Source organism: Chenopodium album, chromosome 17 (genome assembly GCF_948465745.1).
Source record: "Chenopodium album chromosome 17, dcCheAlbu1.1, whole genome shotgun sequence".
Taxonomy (NCBI): Eukaryota; Viridiplantae; Streptophyta; class Magnoliopsida; order Caryophyllales; family Amaranthaceae; genus Chenopodium; species Chenopodium album.
Genome location: NC_137850.1, coordinates 44,172,886 through 44,194,562, shown reverse-complemented (window position 1 = coordinate 44,194,562; position 21,677 = coordinate 44,172,886). Strand labels below are relative to the sequence as shown.

At 36.9% G+C, this 21,677-nt stretch overlaps 1 protein-coding gene across 2 annotated transcripts; it reads left to right on the top strand.

The window, feature by feature from the left end:
* Window positions 1-39: 39 nt before the first annotated feature.
* LOC145589836 (phosphatidylinositol 4-kinase alpha 1-like) lies at window positions 40-20,785 on the top strand. 2 transcript variants are annotated; one of them, XM_081646520.1, is made up of 26 exons: window positions 40-1,323; window positions 2,007-2,348; window positions 2,422-2,583; window positions 5,128-5,298; window positions 5,401-5,559; window positions 5,640-5,767; window positions 6,022-6,328; window positions 7,938-8,106; window positions 8,530-8,747; window positions 9,485-9,643; window positions 9,735-9,917; window positions 11,149-11,676; window positions 11,771-12,130; window positions 12,449-12,663; window positions 13,323-13,503; window positions 13,628-13,764; window positions 13,886-14,036; window positions 15,369-15,635; window positions 16,749-16,826; window positions 16,944-16,991; window positions 17,937-18,109; window positions 18,189-18,384; window positions 19,007-19,147; window positions 19,393-19,601; window positions 20,069-20,230; window positions 20,303-20,785. In XM_081646520.1, exons 1-26 carry the CDS (start codon window positions 340-342, stop codon window positions 20,559-20,561), a joined length of 6,087 nt encoding a protein of 2,028 aa, XP_081502646.1. In that variant the 5' UTR covers window positions 40-339; the 3' UTR covers window positions 20,562-20,785. The 2 variants fall into 2 exon arrangements, with proteins under 2 accessions (XP_081502646.1, XP_081502645.1); XM_081646519.1 differs by having other exon boundaries at window positions 13,323-13,506.
* The last annotated feature ends 892 nt before the right edge of the window (window positions 20,786-21,677 follow it).

The following is a 21,677-nucleotide window of genomic DNA, read 5'->3' as shown; positions in this document are numbered from 1 at the left end:
AGGGAAGTAATCCAAGTCGTTAACTCATATCATATCGTGCTTTCATTTTAACAACACTTTCTCCCTCCTTCCTTCTTTCTCTCTCCTCCATTTTTCCCTCCTCCCAATAACCAAAACCATAAAACAATGGCAGAAAACTGCCATACCTTAACGCCATGAAAATGACCTCACCTTCTTCAATTCTCTCTTCAATATCTTCTCCCTAAACCCTAGCTCATTCCTCCACATTTTCCCCCAATTTCATTCATGCGATCCAATTCCTTTGATCTTTGTTATCAACCCTAACAATTTTCCCCCAATTTTGCACCAATTTCTAGGTTATTCTTCGTTGAATCATCAATGGAAGCTTTAACAGAGCTTTGCGACTTGATTGCGAAGAATCCGGAGCAATTTAAGGAGAAACTTGGTTGGATTTGTGGTCGTTGTCCTTCATATGAGTCTCCGTCGTCTGGATCGCCGAGAATTTCTCGATCTCAGCTCAATGCTGTTCTTGCCGTCGCTAGGTTTCTCTCGCAGTGCCCTAATCTCCCCGATAATCGTCCTCGAAATGTTGTTGTTGAGTTTCTTCGATCAATTTCGTCGTCATTTCGGCTGTCTTTTTGGCCTCAGTCATTTGGTAATGATTCAATTTCTTCGTTTTACTCTGATTTCTTTCGTTACGTTGTTAATGCCGCTCAATTGTCGGAGGAGTTTGCTGATGATGTTGCCGGATTCTTAGGAGAGATTGTAATTTCTGCTTTTAACAATGCTTATAACAATGATGGTAGTAATTCCGATGATTCGAAGATTTGTAAGGCGTTTTTAATGTCATTGTCGGAGAATTGTCCGCCTGTTTCGCGGTTGGATGCTGAGAAATTGATCAATTTATTGATAGAACATGTGCCTGCTGTTGTTTATCCTAGCTCTCCTAGGGATGTTAATGTTGCATCAGGAACTTCGTCGTTTCAGAGTTCTCCGGCGAGTTTGAATTATTTTCACCCTCATGATAGTCCGAGTCCTATGAATGATCATGGACAGCTCTCCATGTCGTCTGGTGGTGGTTCACGGGTTGTGGTTGATGATGCTGTGAGCACGGCTTCGTCTCGTGTGTCTGAGATGAATGGGGTGAGCAGCATTGTTTCGAATATGGACGGCGAAGGTCTTGTTCGAAGGCAGGTGGCCAATTTTGAGGAAGAGTCTGTAGAGAGTTTAGAGAAGCAGGAGATTTTGTTTAAATTGGTTGGGTTTATCTTGGATAATAAAGTTGAGGTTGATCATAGGCTTTTAGAGCAAGTGCGGTTAGTGGCTAAGAGGCAGCTTCAGTCATCCTCCGCCTTTTTAAAGGTATAATATTTCTAAATTGATGCTTTGTTGCTAGATGCTAGAGCTCAAAGGTATTGTATGTTTCTTGTTAGGAATGAGTGATCAGTAGAGATTATATTGAAGTTAATTCTACTGGAAGTGTTCATCTTGTTAATATAAGTTGGTAAACGAGTTTTTATGATATGTTACCTCATTTCGAGGGCAATGAAAGATTTTCAATCTCATGAACAAAGTAAAAGTGATTGAATAGAATGTTTTGTTGCATTAATATGAACCTTTCCAGATGAACCTCAAGGACGGCTCAGCAAATGTAAACACTTACTATGAAGTGAGACCTTCTTCTTTGACACCCTCAATCCCCCCCCCCCCCTCCCCCCTCTCCATAGTCTTTATGCACGCCTGAATTATTTTGTTTTAACATAGGAGGTTTTACTCACTTGAGTTGATGTACTAATCTTTTTAAGCTGTTGCAAGGAATACCATAACAATCTTACATCTTGCAATTCTTGTTGAAGTATTTAATTTGGCATTTTTTGGTGTCTTAAAATAAGTACTTTTGTGTTAACTGGCCCAGTGAAAGGTTATGAACCATCCTTACCAGTCCTAAGTGGGGTACTCATTGGAAGTGTTGGGTTACTCTTGCTGTTTGGTGTAATTTTGTGGTATGGAATGGTTAATCTGAATTGTTTTTACTTTATTGGCAGTTAAGGAAGAGGGATTGGACAGAAAATGGTCAAACTCTGAAAGCTCGAATAAATGCCAAATTATCTGCTTATCGAGCTGCAGCTAGATTGAAAATTAAATGTCTCACTTCGCTTGATTGTGATGTGAAATCGACAAAGAGGTTGTTGCTTGAGACCCTTGCATTGATGATAGATGGTGCAGAAGCCTGTCTACTTTCTGTTTGGAGGAAGCTCAGACTTTGTGAAGATCATTTCAGCTATTTGCTCTCTGGAGTTGCTCAGATAGCAACAGCTCGTGGTGGACAACTGTTGCGAGTTTTGTTGATTCGTCTTAAACCTTTGGTGCTTACTGCTTGTGCACAGGTAACTCAAATTTCATCAGCTAAATTTAAATCTTTTTCACTGTAGTTTGTAGTGATGTTTATATTCTGGACAGGCAGACACCTGGGGCAGTAGTCAGGGAGCTATGTTCGAGAGTGTCCTCAGAACATGCTGTGAGATTGTTGAATTTGGCTGGAGTAAGGACCGAGCTCCTGTTGACACTTTCATCTTGGGCCTAGCTACCAGTATCCGTGGGAGAAATGACTATGATGAAGAGGTTAGTCGTACTGCATATTTTGAGGCATATGCTTTAGGTGACAAGGGCATAGTTATTCTCTTGCATGACCTAAGTTGTTTTCTTGCATCCAAATGCAGATGCATGTGAAATGTACTGCGGTACTGCCATTCAGGCTATTTATTTAGGATCTTTTACTAGCTGTTTTTTTTAATGTTTGTGCCATCATTTTGTTTTTGCTTTTATGACTATGCTGGTTAATGTTAAGCTAACCAGTTTCTAATGCAGCAACATAAATGTTGCAGCTTTTTAATGAATTTTGACTTTGAAATTGAATGGACATTATACTTCTTGGATGTTTGTTTATGCTATTCTATACCCCCTTTAAACTAAGAAAGAGGTAACAGAAAGAATTTCACATCCCTTTTCTTAATTTTAAAGGGGACCTTCCTTTTTTTCTATTTTACTTCCACTTAAAGATGGCACTGCCAGGCCGGCCCTAGGCCCGGCACGAAAAAAGCATGACACAGCACGAGCACGATGTAGGCCCGACATGGCACGTAATTGTGCATGTGGGCCGTGGGCCGCCTTTATTTGAGAGAAGCACGATTAGGCACGACATGGTCGGGCTGGCACAACAAAGCATGCTAAAATCAATGCAATTTTGCTTAGGCACGTAAGCCTGACTCGATCCGGCATGAGGGCCTAGGCTGTGCACGGGCCAACCTTTTGAAAACTTTGGCCCGCTACACTCGTAACTTGTGTGCCAAGCCATGGGCCGGGCCTAACTAACCCCAAAGCACGTGGGTCTGGCATGAGGTACAACCCGGCATGGCCAGATCCATCTTTACTTCAGCTTATGTATAATAGAATAGAAGACCTAGTATTGGAATATTGTTACAGTGATTAAGAATAGAATGCTCTTGTTACATGTATGTTGCCTTATAAAACTTGCATTTGAGGTTTATGTTTGTTGTAAGAAGGACAAACATCTATTTTGATTTTTGACAAAAGAATATCCACCATGTCTTTTGCTCTCTTGGGCATTCAACCTAAATGATATCTAAGAGGGTTAAACTATGATCACTGATTTTATTAATCCCTTGTGATTGGGAGTACAACGAGCGTGTAAGATAACAAAGATGTTCCAGCTTGTTACAGTCGGACTTAAGGAAACGATTGGTGATCTGTGGTTATGCTATCTAAGGTCTCCCCTCGAGGCTCAAGTATTTGTGTATTGTCTTATTAAGGGCTGTGCTATGATGGCTTGTCGAAGTGAGGAAAAGGATCACTTTCTCCAAGATTGCCTGTGTAGGACTGAATAGTGAATCAGAAAGAGGAAAAGAGGGATTAACCTACATCTTTCCTTTTAGTACTGGGTGGTTGTTATGATTTGTATGTAGCTTGAATAGGGGTTTGCTTCCTGTAGAAACGTTTTTAGGGTTTTGGCTAGTTATATGTGCTAGATTTCAACTGAAGGATCCATGTTGGCAGACTTTGACACCAGTACCTTAAAGGTTACTGTTTCTTCGTTTCAAGAGAAATGCATCAAGAATGTTTAATGATTATTGTAAACTTTTTATCTTGTAGCTCCCTTTTCCTCTTCTTGGCAACTGATTCCTTCCTCAATAGAATAATAATTTTCTTTACACCTACCAACAAGAAGGCTTATATGTTACAGACGGCAAATTAATACTCTACGGTAGATGTCTAAGCAATGCTACTCATTTGGTCACTTCCCTTTATTAATGTTGCTACTCAGTTGCCTGTTCATTCCATATAGGTGATATAGCAAATTTTTGGGGTCAACAAATGATGTTAAGATTAAATTTCTCCGTCTTCGAAAGTTATCAACACTTTCTGTTTTCTTCTTTTTCTTAACCTTTTCACTTTAGTCCATTTTTGGCAAATTTCCTTTACTATGTTACCCCTCTTTCTTTACAATATTTTATCCACCTTTTTCTTACACCTACCCATTTATTTACACTTCTTACATCATCCACCTTTTTTTTACACTCACTACATCAACACTCTTCTTTAATTACCTTAATTTTTGTGCAAATAGTAAATGTTACTCCCTCAGTTTCATAATTAGAAGCCTATTTTTCTTTATTATGCGAGTAATAAATGTTAGAAATAGGCTTCTAATTATGAAACGGAGGGATTAAGACTTATTAGAAATGGCGGTAGTATATCTTATGGCTGCTGAGGGGTGGTGATTAAGGGGAGTGGGACCAACATTATTGTTTGCTCAGTAGATAGAGGCTGTGTCTTATCTTTGACGAACCTGTTTTTTTACCTCTTACCAATGTATCATGAATATTCTGAAAGTAATACTGACAAATGATGATGGTCGTTTGTGCTATAAATTCACCGTGACTTGTGTATCTTCCTGTGTGGAAAGAGTATAAGACTACTTGTATATGTTGTTGAAGAAATGTTAGAATCTCTCAATTTTTATTTAAATTCATGGTGCTTTGTTGTTTTATGCAGCTACTTTTTATGGTTTAATTTACTATGCTCTTTGTACTGTAACTCCTTTATCCATGTATCCATTCTTGCTTATATAGTTTGACTTGTATTCAGGGCACGAAAGAAAATGCTGCTGTTCCAACAATTCAGCTGAATGTTATCCGATTGCTGGCTGACTTAAATGTTTATGTCAAAAAGCCAGAAATAGTTGACATGATATTGCCTTTACTTGTTGAAAGCTTGGAGGAGGGTGAAGCTTCAACTCCTGGCTTATTGCGGCTCCGTGTACGTCAACTAATTTTTTTGTCTCAGTTAACCTTATGTTAAATTGCATGGATATATTTCTAATCATCAATATTAATTGCTTATGACTTGTTATTGCTTCAGCTTCTTGATGCTGCTGCTCGATTAGCCAGCTTAGGCTTTGAGAAGTCCTACCGAGAAACTGTTGTTTTGATGACAAGAAGCTATCTGGGTAAATTGTCAAATGTAGGATCTGCAGATAGCAAAACAATGGCACAGGAGGCTACGACAGAGCGTGTTGAGGTATTTTTATAGATGTGATACTTCTAAAGTTTGTCTGGTGAATTATTTAGGTTTTGGCTTGCTCACTGGTTTTCTATTAGACTCTTCCTGCAGCGTTTCTATTAATTGCACAAGGTCTTACAGAAATTAAATTGCGGTCTGACTATCGCCACCGTCTGCTCTCATTATGCTCAGATGTAGGTTTGGCTGCAGAATCTAAAGGTGGAAGGTAATTTAATATATATTTTTTTACTAATTTAAAACCTGGATTGAGTATAGTATCTTTAAATCCTTTTGATAAACCCTATCCCCTAAAATTAATTTTTGGTTCTTAATGGTGGACTAGAACAAGTTGAATGAAGGCTTGAGTGAAAGTTGAGAACAGAATGTCTTAAATGATAGTAGACATTGCATTTGGCTGGGACTATGGGTGTATGTGTATAAATATATGTTTTAAAGGGCTGCAATCATAACTGTTTCCAGGAGTGGAGCCGACTTTCTGGGACCTCTAATGCCTGCTGTTGCAGAAATATGTTTGGATTTTGACCCAATTGCCATAATTGAGCCTTCACTTTTGAAATTGTTTCGCAACTTGTGGTTCTACATTGCTCTGTTTGGACTAGCACCTCCCATTCAAAGAAATCAGGTTCCTTCAAAGTCTGTCTCTACTGGACTGAGTGGTGTTGGAAGCATGAGTACTATACAACTTCAAGCTGTCGATGGACCGTACTTGTGGAATAGTCAATGGGCATCAGCTATTCAGCAAATTGCTCAAGCTACTCCGCCACTTGTAAGTTGATATACAAACTAGGAGTTTGTGCGTATATGCTTTATTTTTTAATAAATATTTCCCTTTGTTGTAATGGGGCTTTGTGTGTTGTGTAAGTCTTCTGTTGTATTTTGGTAGACTTTTAAATTTACACCTTTTGCAAGGGAAGATACCTATTTGTATCCAATTAGTTGATAATTGTTATGGACTCTGAAGGATGAGTCTGAGTGTGGAGTGTTTGACGTTTGATTTGGTGCATGTTTTGTTTGACAATTGCATTCTTTGTTATATCGCGTTTTGAAAAACGTGTGTTATTTTTAGTTTGCTGTTATGAGGATCACCTCCTTTGTGCTGATGTGCAATAATTATCACCAGTTCTGGGTTTCCCATAGACTGGGTTTGAGGAGGTCCATATTCATGCAACCTACCCCTAGCTAACAGAAATTGCTAGAAAATGGTTTCATGATGAGCCGACAAAACATTTTCTCCAGTTCTGAATATATATTTGCCTTTTGTTTTGTGGTTTGTTTGTTTTTATGGACCTTGGAGTTGTATGTTTTTTTTAGATAATCATTTGTCTTGAGTTGTGGCTTGGTTTCTGTTCTTTTCCATTGACTTCTTATTTTTATTCATCACCCTTTGGTTTAGACGATGAGGTAAGGTCATGATGTCTTGCTTTATGTTCGGTCCAAATATTTAATTAGTATACTATGTTTGGTTGAATATTTTAGTAGGAGGACAAATGGAAGGAGTCTTTTTTTCAATATTGTTTTATTTTTATTGGAATAGCGAAAATAATTCAGGAAAGGATGAGATGGGGGACTGGGGAGTTGCCTTTTTCTTCCTCATCTGCTTTGATAGGATTTTGTTGATGAAAAGGAGAACTTGATCTCCCTCACATCCATACTACCTAAGCTAAATATCATTTAAACAAAGGGAATTCTATTGAGGTTCTTTGCACCCCCTTCCCCCCACTGCGGGAACCAAATCGTTCTAAGAAGTTTGTGGTGGACATCTTTTTTTTTTTGGACATCTGAAAAAATGCTTCTTAAACTGTCCAACTGTTGAATTTTTAACAATAAATGTGTTGAAAGTTTGGAATTCTGTACGTCTTCTTTCACTGTGAAGTGGAGTAATATACAGTATTAAGATGCATGTGGAGAGTCCTTAGTCTTTCTTTGTATTTTGGAGTTGCTGCAGGTTCCATTTTAAAGGGTCCAAGGTGAAGAAGATACCATTGTAGAATGTTTCAATGGCAATATGTAGTGTCTGTAGTTAGAAGGGAAGCCTTAGAGTGGAGCAGAATTAGTTACGTAGTATTATCTAATTAGTGTCTTTATAGCTTAGGTGGCTGGGGCTTTTAACAGTTGCTCTACTGTGGAGATGCAAATCAAGTGGGTGAATTTGTTAATGTGTTTGGTGATATGAGAATGCCTGTCTTTTTTATGTTATGCTCTCTCTTTGTTGCTGATGTATACTTTTTTTATTTTTTATTTCTTTTATATTATTTAGTATAGACAGGGTTGTGTTGTCGGGTGGAAATTACATATTCATCTAGAAATTATTAAATTTTTTTTTTCAACATGAGCTAAATAAAACTAAATGCTTATGTTTTATGTCTTTAATTCAGGTTGTAAGTTCTGTCAAGTGGCTCGAAGATGAATTTGAACTTAATGCTCTTCACAATCCTGGTAGCCGTCATGGAAGCGGTAATGAAAAGGCTGCTGCGACCCAAAGAAATGCTCTTTCTGCTGCATTAGGGGGACGAGTTGATGCTGGAGCAATGAGTACAATTTCAGGTTCAGTAATATTATTTCATATCTATTTAGTGAATGACAAATTGACAATTTTCAAACATCAAGATCATATAGTTTCCTGTAATCACATCGAATCATTTCTCCTTCAGAAGTCTGAGTATCTCCCCTCCCTTTTTATTATAGTAACGGAGGCAATGATGGACTGATGGTTCATGGAAATGCCAAACATTCTTATTTTGTGATCACTTATTACGGAACTTTTTGGCTCTAAAACTTTTTCTATAGAATAGACCTTGCTAATATAATAAGTGGTCTGTCTACTACTCTACTTATGTTGCTTGGTAGCTCTCATCTCCCTGTATCTTTTGCCATGAGTTTTCTTCTGTGAAATGTGACAATCTGAGGTCTTGATGAAGATTTTTTATTTATTTATTTATTTATTTTTAACTATTAAATTGCTTTCAGGAGTGAAAGCTACGTATTTGCTTGCTGTGGCATTCTTAGAGATCATACGCTTCAGCAGCAATGGAGGTATTCTTAACGGTGATTCTGAGTTAACGGCTTCTAGAAGCGCCTTCAGTTGTGTGTTTGAATATTTGAAAACACCAAATCTTGCACCTGCTGTTTTTCAGTGTTTGACCGCTACTGTCCACAAGGCATTTGAAACAGCTGTATCATGGCTGGTAATCTTCTTTAATGATTTTCTACAATATTTCGTTTTCCATTTTCTTATTGATTCTCTTTGTTATTCCACTGTCAACATATCTCTGTTGTTGTTGTTCTTGTGTTATGGACTGGTTTTCTGACTTAGTGTTTGCAAGAAATTTGAACAATAAGATTAAAGGAAGGTTGGAAGTTTGATTGAGATTTGAGTCAAAGGTTACAAGATAAGTAATAGCTTGAGGCTATTAGTCTCTACGAGTAACTTTAGGTACCAAGCTCAAAAAGTCTAATTCATCAAAATGCATACCTTCTCCTCTTCTCCTTCTTCCCTAAATACTACAAAGAGAGTTGACTACCAAAAAGTAAATCTACTCCTTTTCATTAACATAAGAAATTCAGATTGTCTTTGTTTCTTCTTGTGGCACATGTCTTGCCTAGGTTGTTGTTGCTCTTCTTGGTTGTTGTTCTTCAGCTGCCTCTTGATTCTTCTTGCATAGGTTCGGATAGTAGGTGCTAGAGTGGGATTGGGCCACTTGGGTCCATTCCATCTTGTATTTTTGTAAATAATCTTACTAGAGTGTGGATTGTAGAATTGGGTGAGATTGATATGTTTTGGACAGTTATTTTATATATCTATTCTTCTTAGTCAATTTATTATTATTTGGATAAAGAATGGACAGTGGAGTAAAAATTAAGAAAAAGGGAATCAGGGATACTTTTCCTGCTTAAACATTCAAGGCTAAATCTTATATTTCAGGAGGAACGAATATCTGATTTTGGTGATAAAGCTGATATTAGAGACTCAACTCTCTCAGTGCATGCTTCCTTTCTTATTAAAGCCATGTCCCAGAGGGAAGAGCATGTCAGGGATATATCTGTTAACCTGCTGGTTCAACTTAGAGACAGGTTTCCACAGGTAATTTTATTTACTCATACATCAACTAACCTTGTATAATAAAGGTGATTTTTTTTTCCTTGGTGAAATTTGATAGTAATAATTTTTGCAGATCCTTTGGAATTCATCATGTATGGATTGGCTACTGTACTCTGTCAATATTGACACATCTTCTTCACTAGTCAATGATCCTGCCTGTACTGCTGCGATCCGATCATTGTTTCAGAGGGTAGTAAGAGAATGGATTATAATATCACTTTCCTATGCTCCATGTACTGCCCAGGGTCTTCTTCAGGTTGGATGTCCTCTTTGTTCTTCTAATATTTATATTAATGTAGTAAGTTTTAACACGGTTAGCAGCCTAATCTTTGGGTCATTATCTGGTGATTTCCCTTTTTACCTTTTTAGGGATTTATACCTCGTATTTTTCAGAAAACTGGTGCTTTTACTTAGCTTTTCAGTCATGTATAAAAGGGAAGAAAAGAAGATAGTCTCAGAAATTATGAAATCTTATTTCAACCTCTGAAGTCCAATCCTGGAAAAAACGTGTGTGTGTGTGTGTGTGTGGGGGGGGGGGGGGGGGTTAAGGTTTTTTTTCCTTCTAATTACTTGTGAGTGAAGTTGAAATTCGAGCTAACTTGGGCAAAAGTTTTAATTTGTACTCCCCCCGTCCAAGAATGTGTGGGCATTGGACTTTTTTCACTATTCATGTTTTAGCTTGATTTTTTGGGATGGGAGGGAGTATGAATTAGGGATCACTTTACAACAAAGAAAGGAGTAATTATATAGAAAGTCCGACTAGACTTTTGGTTTGGTCCATATCACTAAAAGATGAAACAATTCCCTCTAAAATTAGTGCCCCTTTTAACTTTGTCAAAATTGGACAACATTTTGTTTTAAATTTTTTTTTTCCAGCTAATAAACTTATGAAATTCTGCTGGTTTCCTGGACATCTAATTTCCACCTATTCTCCACCCTAACTAAGGGAAAAATTATGCCAGCCCTAAGAGAAAAAAAGGCAAACTGTGGATTTGTGGAGGTTTTTATGTTGTTAGACATCGTTGGACTGTCTTGCCATTTGAAACTCAACCTTGGGTACAATCGACTACAGTATATGTTTTCAATACCTTTATCCTTCTCATGAGGCTTTGGCTTTGTATGGTTAGGTGACCCTACAGTTGCAACAATGCTGTTACAATATAAAAGAACTGTTGTGGTGATATTGCTAGAGATAATATCTTAATTAATCTAAAAATTTTGCTCTTCTTGTCCTTGTAGCTTAAACCTTTTGTATATCTTTGCACAGGCAATGAGGCAAACATATGCATTATTGAATTGGTTAATCCTTCTTTTTCAGTTTTTCTGAATGCTCTAAGCCTGTTGTATCTTTTAGCGCTGTGTTATTTTTCTGCTTTAGGTCAAGAGGGATTCAAGTCTGTATAATACATCTTTGCTGATTCTTTTGTATCTGCTGAAAGGTCTTAATTCCAGATGACCATTTGTTAAATTATTTCATAAATTTACAGGAAAAGCTTTGCAAACCAAATTCAACTGAGAGAGCACAGCCTACTACGGATGTTGTTTCCTTATTAACCGAGATACGCATAGGCACTGGTAAAAACAACTGTTGGACTGGTGCAAGAACTGCAAATATTCCAGCAGTCATGGCTGCTGCAGCTGCAGCTTCTGGGGAAAATTTCATCTTGACAGAAGCCATTAGCCTGGAGGTGCTTAGTACTGGGGTTACCAGTGCTGCTGTGAAGTCCAAATTTGCTGGAGAAATTGCTGGAATGAGAAGACTATATAATAGCATTGGTGGATTTCAATCCGGTGCACAAACAGGCTTTGGTATAGGTTTTGGACTTCAAAGGTTGCGATCCAGTGTTTCTTCTCAGCCATCAGCTGAGAATGATTCCTTCAATGAAATCCTGCTCCAAAAGTTTGTGCATCTGCTTCAACAATTTGTGAACATTGCAGAGAAAGGTGGAACAGTGGACAAAACAGCATTTCGTGAAGCATGTTCACAAGCAACTGCTTTGCTCCTCTCAAATTTGGTATGCTTGATACATTTATCATTTTGAGATGTTACTGATTCTTTATGTACTTAACTAGTCCTCATTCTTCGTATATTGTGGGTCATCTCTTCAGGTTTCTGATTCAAAAACAAGTGCAGAGTACTTCTCGCAACTATTACGACTTCTATGCTGGTGTCCAGCCTACATTTGCACCCCTGATGCTATGGAAACTGCAGTTTTTGTGTGGACATGGTTGGTTTCAGCTGCGCCACAGTTAGGCTGTTTAGTCCTTGCAGAACTTGTGGATGCATGGTTATGGACAATTGATACAAAAAGAGGCCTTTTTGCATCTGATGCCAAGTGTTCTGGGCCGTCTGCTAGATTGCGACCTCACCTTTCTGCAGGAGAGCCAGAAGCTTCACCTGAAAAAGATCCTGTGGAACAAATAATGGCTCATAGACTATGGCTTGGATTTTTAATTGATCGATTTGAGGTTGGAGTTTTTGCTTGACTTTGAAGTTTTTTTCTTTTCTTTTTTTTTTTTTTTTTTGGGCATTTTAAAACTGCTTTATAGCTTTTCCCTGCACAAAGCGTATACTGTTTGTGTCTTGCAGTGTAACAATTGTTGCACACATTGGTACCTGTATTATTTTTTGTTGTGGCCGACCTTTGAAAACCTAGTGTTTTCTCCTGCGTATTACTTAGCAATGTCATTCAGCAGAAGATTCTGCAGCTTGGTCTGTACTGCCTATATCAGTTTGATAAAGTTGGAAACTCACAAATTTTCTTTGATGCTTTATGAATCATGTAGGTAGTTAGACATAATAGTGTCGAACAGATGCTTCTCTTTGGTAGGATGTTTCAAGGAACTACCAAACTTCCCTGGAGGTTTTCACGGCATCCTGTTGCTACGGGTACATTTTTCACTCTAATGCTTCTTGGGCTAAAGTATTGCTCTTGCCAATCACAAGGTAATTTGCAGAACTTCAGAACAGGCCTTCAGCTGCTGGAAGATCGGATATATAGGTGATTTCCTTTCAGTGAATTTTCTCTTATGGTATTACTGAGGACAATTGTCTAAATTCCAGTTGATGTATTTGGCTGTTTGAAAAGAAACACCTGGCACAAAGCAATCTTACTTCATACTTTTGTCTTGTCGGCCCCAGCATTAATTTTTTTCTTTTATAATGTTTCTATGGTCTACAAATTTCCAAAGGATCTACATTTAGTCATGTGTTTTTACTGATTCTTGCACATCCCTGATATTTTTGAAACTATGCCTTTGTTACTACTCATAATGCCCGAAGTCATTAGATTCCTAGTGGAATAATTCTTGAAAGGAAAATGAAATGTCATGATGTGCCCAAAACTTCAGAAGGTAATTTAGGCAATAATCATCATTTCGTTTCTACGGTTAACAAGTCTTAAATGCATAACAAAAAGGGTAAAAATATGTGCGGTGGGGGGGGGGGGGGGGCTTTTTCTTAAATGTCTTAATATTGATGGTTGTTTGGTACAAATGTTTGGAGTGCTTATATTGGAAGAATTTAGGTCAGGGTATTTGCAGGTGTAGTCATTGAGTATCATCTTTATTGCTTCTATATATGAGATTTCAGTTTGCTTACAATAAGCTTTCTTCATTTGCAACAGAAATCATTCTTATACTTGAGAACATTTATGTGCAGGGCTTGTTTGGGATGGTTTTCTTATGAGCCAGAATGGTACGACACGAAAAGTAAAAATTTTGCTCAAAGTGAGGCACAATCTGTTACTTCATTCGCCCAATTTCTTCTGAATGAACGAATGGATAGTGTTCCATTAGATCCAAAAGGACAGGCACGTGAAAATGGGGGCTCTTTGGGTGAGGTGGTATGATTGCTGTTCTTAGCATATATTTCTCTTGAAAGCTACTTATTTGTGCTACATAATGTACATCATTGTGTATCTCATGTAATGTGAAATCTCTCTCTTTTTTTTTAATTACTTGCAGAGGGATCATTTTCATCCTGTTTGGGGTAGCCTGGAAAACTACGTTGTTGGGAGAGAAAAACGGAAGCATTTACTTCTTATGTTGTGCCAGCATGAAGCTGACAGACTTGAAGTTTGGGCGCAACCCACTAATTCAAAGTATTTTTTTCTTTTCTTAAGTTGTTCCTTTTTGTTTGTATGTTGCTTACTATCTTGGTAGTTGAAGATCTGTTATTGCTTTCTAAAATTGTTTTCTGTTGGTTTCATATGCATTTTTTAGGGATTACACAACCCGGCCTAAAATTAGCTCTGAAAAATGGGTTGAGTATGCCCGGACTGCATTTTCAGTGGATCCTCGAATTGCTTTGTCACTAGCGTCACGGTTCCCTGCAAATCTCTCTTTGAAAGCTGAGATAAGTCAGCTGGTTCAGGTTTGTTCTTATTTATTTACTCATGGTTATTGCTCTGGATTTGAACTGATTTGGAGCCTTTGTCTTGCTAGTTGAGCAACATCTATATTTGGGTTACAGCATGGTCTAAGCATATTGAATGGTGGCTGCTTGATTGCTTTAGAAAGTGTTATAGCTGTATTGGTGGTTTCTGTGTAATGTACTTCCTCCGTTTTTCTTTAATTGCACCATTTGTGTTGGGCATGGGATTTAAGAATAAGGGTAAAGATGGAGTATGTCAAAAGTGCCCATGTGAAAAATGACAATTGAGAGATAAAAGGTGGGGTAATATTGGTTGTTATCACGTGTTAAAAAGGGCAGGTAAGGAATTTTGTGTTTGAACGCAATCAAAAAGTGAAAAAACATTCCATATAGGGAATTGGTGCAATTAATATGCAACTTCCTGAAAAGGAATTTGGTGCAATTAAAAAAAAAAAAAAAAAAAAAAGAGGATCCTCGTCATTGGGATCTGTGCTTCTAGTTCTATTTTACAAACACACACACACATTATGCCTTTTCATTTTCAATGTTATATCTTCAATGAGATTATACGTCAGTCTGAGTTCTAGATTTCGCCAAACACAGGATCCTCGTCGTGGTCTGTGTTTTTGGTTTTGTTTTGATAAGATGAGGTAAGTGAGGTCCCGTTTGGCATGTAATGGAATTGCTAAGGCAACTGTGATGTCTATGCGCTGTATGGTAAAATTATAACCATTGGCTCTATGGTCTTGAGCTTTTGAGTCAATGATCGTGGTTTAAATTCTTTTGCTGTATCAAAAAAATGTTTGAACATGCTGATTGGTATCATTTTCAATTTTCCATCCCATATTTATTTGCATGATTTCCAATTTTGAATAGCATTTCCTCTGTTTCAAAAAAATAAAATAAAATAAGAATTGCAACATTTTTATTAAAAATGTGAGCTTTTTGGATAAAGAGTTGCAATTTTTATGAAACGGAGGAAGTGCTTATTAAGTTGCTCATTCCGTTTATTGTTTTCTCTCTATCCACTTTCTTCTATCCTGATTATCTCACATTTCCCTCATACTTTTCTTTCAACTGACTTCCAAAGATAATTAAGTATTCTTATTATTTATGCCAAAGTGAACTATGCATTATATGATTTATATCAACAGAATCATGATCTTTTTATTATTTTATATTTAACTGTAAAACCAAAGTTGTTTTCTTGGATACCTGCTTTAATCATGCAGTAGTAGGTTTTTGTTTTTTTTGTTTTTCCTCCGTCTCTTTGTTTCCATTTATGAGCTTTTTGAGCTTGTTATTCATTGATTGTTGTGTATTCTGTTTCAGGCACATATATTGGAGCTCCGATGTATACCTGAAGCACTTTCATACTTTGTTACCCCAAAGGCAGTCGATGACAATTCGATGTTGCTGCAACAATTGCCTCATTGGGCTGCTTGCTCAGTAACAAAAGCTCTTGACTTCTTAACCCCTGCATATAAGGGTCATCCACGTGTGATGGCCTATGTGCTTAGGGTTTTAGAATCTTATCCTCCTCAATGTGTGACATTTTTCATGCCTCAGCTAGTGCAGGCTCTCCGTTATGATGAGGGGGTGAGTTTCCTGTTCACCTTTGTGCTGTCATACCCTCCACGTAAAATTGATTACTACCTGAGTAAATGTGGCCTTTTTATATCTAGTGCTCAACTATAATGTAGCTGTAAGTTTTATGGGACTTGGATTATTTGCTGCTGTGGGGTTTGGTCTTAAGACATATTAAAGCGTCGGTTGTCTGCTATGAATCATATCTACACAAAACCACTTCATGGACTATTTTTAAATGAGCTACAACAACAACAATAACAAAGTCATAGCCTTATTTCCAATACGATGGGTTCGGCTGCATAGATCTATAATTAATCACTCAGGATTATCCTCAAAGATCCTTGTTCTCCATTCACTTTTGTGTAGTGCTACACTCTCCTGCTAACCTACTTTCATTGTCATTTTTAATTGATTGGATAGAGGAAGTTAACAGTAAATATTGCATTACTGGTGTCCACCTACATGCCTTCTTTGCTTTATAGATTGTAGAGCATAACTCGTAATAGCAACTCCAATGGTTGTAGGTAGGATTTGCTTGCAATATTAAATAATCCCTAGCTACTGCTTGACCATTGGAGCTAAATAATGCAATTAGCTTGGCCAAGCGTTTGCCAAGCTAACTGCTTGGGAAAAAAAAAACTTGCCATTTTTTTTTTTTTTTTTTGGAAATGACATATAAAAACTTAATTAAGGAGGTGGGGTTCATTTAAGTACTAAGCTAACTGATAGCCATTAAAGATCAAAGTAGCTAAAATGATGATTAGCTTTAAAACTTATGGGCAAGCTAATTGTCCATATAGCTTGCCATTGGAGTTGCTCTAAAGTTTAAACTGGATTCTTTTTTTTTTTTTTAAAAATGTTCTGAACTGGAATTTATAGCTAAAATTTTGATTAAATTACGGCTTTGAATGATAATCTGTCCAGACTCTTTGTGTTGCATCTCTTTGGATAATTGTGTGGCAAAGTTTTTCTGTTGGGTTTGATTTTGTTATACCTTCTGTATTCTGTATTTCAGCCATAAGTTTCCTAACTGTGGTGAAATAGCTTGGTTATACCTTTAATTCATTTGCTTAATATGTGTCTTTATTTATTGATTAACTATTAAAAAATTATGCCTTGTAGAGGTTAGTTGAAGGATACTTGCTCAGAGCTGCTCAACGAAGTGATATTTTCGCTCACATCCTCATATGGCATTTACAGGTACTGGAAGTTGGGGTATATGTGCCTGCAATAAACTTTGTACTTATTCTCTCCTATTATGAACACTAACTTTGTTTATGATGTTCTTTTAACTAACTGAAGTATGCAATAATGTAGGGTGAGACATGTGAACCAGAAGGGGGTAAAGAGGCTGACAGTCAGAAGGTTTTCTGCTTTCTTCACCTTCTTTTTTCCATCATTTTGTGATCTATAATCTTATGGGTAGGCCTTGATTCATATCAATATGCGGAGTATGTGTTAGTGTGTTTCGTACTGTATACTAATGTTGGATAGGGCTTTTTTCTGATCCTCTTTCCAAATACCTTATTACTTTCTCAGTACCAACCACCAAGTATCAAGTGTTAGGCGTGTAGCCCTTTGACTATAGATATAGATTGCTTGATGCCCAAATTTCTTGTAAGGTTTAGGCCTTGTTTAGTTCACCTTAAAAAGTAATTATTTATTATTCAGTATAAATTAGTTTGAATCAGAAAAAATAAGTTAATCATTATATATAAGGTTTAGTCAGTTAAGTTCAGTATTAATTTGTAATCATTAGTTACATTAGGTTTAGAGAGAGGTAGAGAGGTTACATTAGTTGCATCATTTTGGTTTTTACGGACTCCTAGTCAATTTTTGGAGTAGATAGAGGTAGAGAAAAAAAGATATATGGGGCCAGGTGATAAGAGAGAGATTGAGAGAATTAATTAGTTAATAAGGAAAGTGATGCATCTAAATTGAAACTTCCTTATTTAGAAAGTGATGTTTCTAAAAAGAAACGGAGGAAGTATTTATATTGTTAACTTAGTTTTATTGGCTATGATGCTTCTTCATTGAGTGGAAAAATGTGTTCATTGCTTAGGTATTCAACTCTTTGTCGCTTCCCTTTTTGATGCATTGTTTTTCACATGTAGATACTAGATACAATCTTTGTCTTGCTTGTTTCTATCATTTGAACATGTATTTCTTCTTCTTAAATGGAAAATCATGTTCCCGTCATTGATTTTACAGCTTTCATTTAATCATTCATTTTTTATTCGAAAGCATAGACATCTGATTAATTGGAGTTTAATTTTCTTCAAGCTGACACATGTTTTGTCCTCTCGGCAGAATAGTGCATTTCTGGCCCTACTGCCACAAGTCAGGGAGAGAATTGTTGATAGTTTCAGCCCAAAAGCCCTAGATATTTTTAAGAGAGAATTCGATTTCTTTGATAAAGTCACATCTATATCTGGTAAACTCTTTCCACTTCCAAAGGAGGAGCGTCGAGCTGGTATACGAAGGTACTTAGTGCATTGGCATTGATAAATTTGTGTTGATAATCGTTGTCTGTTTGATAATTGTTCTGTATTCTTGTAACAGGGAACTAGAATTAATTGAGATGCAGGGAGATGACCTCTACCTGCCTACTGCTCCCAACAAGCTTGTTAGGGGCATTCAGGTTGACAGTGGTATACCTTTGCAGTCAGCAGCAAAGGTACCTATCATGATCACATTTAATGTGGTAGATAGAGAAGGGAGTCCAAATGACGTGAAGCCTCAAGCTTGTATTTTTAAGGTATGCTACCATTTTGTGGTTATCTTGGCTATTGGTTGGGTCCTGTTACCTTTTCTTTCCTATATACGGGCTGAATTGGTCATCTAGATGAGTTTGAATACTTCCTGTCATTAGAAGATGGAACATGTGGATTTTTGAAATGAGCTGTGTTATTGGTAAAAGAGCTTGTCACAAGAGCATTTGAGATCTTTTGGTTATTATACATGAAGAAGTTGAGCCTGCCAAAAAAAGTAAGAATCATTCGTGTTCTCCAAAGGATCGTGGAAGTATCATGGTTGCTGAATACGGTATATATTTAGTCATTTAGATGTACCGTGCAGAAAACTTACAGTTTCCACCTGGTCTGATTATCTGAATTAGTAAATATAAAGTTTCCCAATAAAATAGTTCAAACCCTCATTTGCTAGTTTACATTTTTAGCTGTACAACATCAAAATTTACTATACTACTGAATTTTATTTTTTTTTGCAGTAGTTTGGTATTAAAGTAAAGTCAGACTGTTAATGTGCCCAGACATTTGCAATTCAGTCATTCTTGATTATGATTGCTGTAGCTATTTTGTTCTTCCTGTATGTAGATTGGACTTTTGTGATAAATTTGTAAAATGGGCATTTTGTTTTAGGTTGGGGATGATTGCCGGCAAGATGTTCTTGCTTTACAAGTGATTGCTCTTCTTAAAGACATTTTCCTGGCAGCTGGACTGAATCTTTATCTTTTCCCCTATGGAGTTCTCCCAACTGGTCCTGAGAGAGGAATAATAGAGGTAAACTTGTCAGCACTGGTGCTTTACATTACTATATGGATTCCCATATAGTAGGTGGCATTTATTTTGAGGCAAAAATATTGCTGTTACAATGTTGGCTTAAGTATCTTTTATTTTAATTTATATAGATTTGACTGGTATAGATCTGTTCTTTCAATACATAGTCTTATGCTTTCTAGGACTTTCTTGAGTTATTATATCGATTTGCTTGTTAAAACTATAATTGCAATTCGCAAACCTCGCAGGTTGTGCCTAATACGCGGAGTAGAAGCCAGATGGGTGAGATCAATGATGGTGGCTTGTATGAGATATTTCAGCAAGATTATGGGCCAGTTGGATCTCCCAGCTTTGAGGCTGCTCGGGAGAACTTCCTTGTTAGCAGTGCTGGTTATGCTGTAGCCAGTCTTCTACTTCAACCCAAAGATAGGCATAATGGGAACCTACTTTTTGACAGGTGAGTTCACTGGGCTTGATTAATAGTAGTTGTTTTTACTGTCCAACATGTCTTCACATATTCCTATATCACCTTTGTTCTGAAGTAATGATCTGCTTCCTCATTTATTGTTTATTGTTTGACTGAGGCCTTCTGGTTACATTTAAGGTAATTCCCTTAAATTTATTGCCTTGTTGGCTTGAGCTGGTTAAAAGTATTCTACTTTTCAGATATTTGGACATCTTAAATACTATGGAGTAAATTATGTTTTGAGAACTAAGAACTAGTCCGAACTCTCATACTCTTTCAAATAGGGTATATTCATTATGGAAAATGATATTGATTGCTGTTAAGATTAGTTGAATTTTATCTTGCAAGTACTCTACAAAATGATGCTACTATTGTGATGACTAGTTTTGCTCGGATATATGCCTATTGTGTATCATAAGAAGCAATATTAATACTAAATTCCGTTTTTGCTTTTACAGTGCTGGAAGGCTTGTTCACATTGATTTTGGTTTCATCCTTGAAACGTCTCCTGGAGGGAACATGCGCTTCGAGAGTGCTCATTTTAAGCTTAGTCATGAGATGACTCAACTGCTTGATCCTTCTGGGACTATGAGAAGTGAAACTTGGCATACTTTTGTGGGGTAAGAAAACAGAATTTTCCTAATTGAATTTATCATCTGAACATTACCAACCTTGTATTGTTTTTGTTACAGATTGTGTGTTAAGGGCTATCTAGCTGCTCGTCGCCATATGGATGGGATTATAAGCACTGTAGCTATGATGGCGGACAGTGGATTACCTTGTTTCAGCAGGGGTGAGCCCATTGGAAATCTACGGAAGAGATTTCATCCTGAGATGAGTGAACGTGAAGCAGCCAATTTCATGATCCGTGTATGTACCGATGCGTATAACAAGTGGACAACTGCAGGCTATGATCTGATACAATATTTGCAGCAGGGTATAGAAAAGTAGTACTCCCACTGTATATTAAAGGTAAAAGGTGTATATTATTTATTTGAGGCATTGTCACCTAATGTGGCATAGCTGCAATTTTTTTTGGAGGTATTGTAATGTGAGAATAGGGATTTGTTTAATTAGCAAATATAGAAGTTTTTAGTGTGAGGTTCCTGTGGTTGTATGTAAAGGAATAGCATAATTTTGCAAATATCAATGAAAATGCACATTATTTTGTGTAACATGATTTTCCTATTTTCTTCACTTCAAATAATTTGTCACAAGAGCTGTGATTTTGGCTCCTTTACAATTTTGTTAGTTTTGTCTTTACCGTGTTTTTTTTTTTTTTTTTTTTTTTTTTTTTTTTTTTTTTTGAGCTCATATATTATCCTCTAACTTTGCTATTGACGTCGTTGGTAAGGGAATGTGTTTCGGTCTCATTAGTAGAGTTGTTACAATGATACACTTCATGACTTCATGATATTGCCCCTAACCACATTGACACAACACCATCTCATGTCTTCTCCGCGGTTTTGTTTTAAATTATGCTTACGAACTTGATAACGGTCGTGTCAAAGGCAAGCCCCATCGCCCCAAACTCTGGCTCACACACACTACGTCGTCGGTTTGTGTTTATCCGCATTCAACCAAATCAAGGATCACTGTTACCACAGTAACACAACGTCACAACTAAAGATGAGGCCCTCATCATTTGCACCACATAATAAACCTAAATCATTAAATCCTTAACTTCATATTCAAAGAACACAACTATAACCACATAACATGCTTTAGAAATTGACTACTCAAAAATACACATAATTTTCACACTTTTTCTTTATGAACTTGTCTATTTTCTCCTGTTCTTCCCTCGTGGCAAGACTTTTTTTAAGTTTTTTGTCATCAAAATAATAACTTTTTTAAAAGCCCAAATAAATTGGGATGTCCTTATTATCTTCAACTTTGGCCTGCCATATCTTTCCCTAATTAGTGGTGGGCCCATAATATCGAGATAGTGAAGTGAAGTGTGTTGGTTGATAGTGATTGAAAATGTAGTACTACTTGTGAATAACGTTACGTGAATTATTTTGGTGTTAAAATTTGTAATCTCAATTGAAAATTACTCCAACGCAT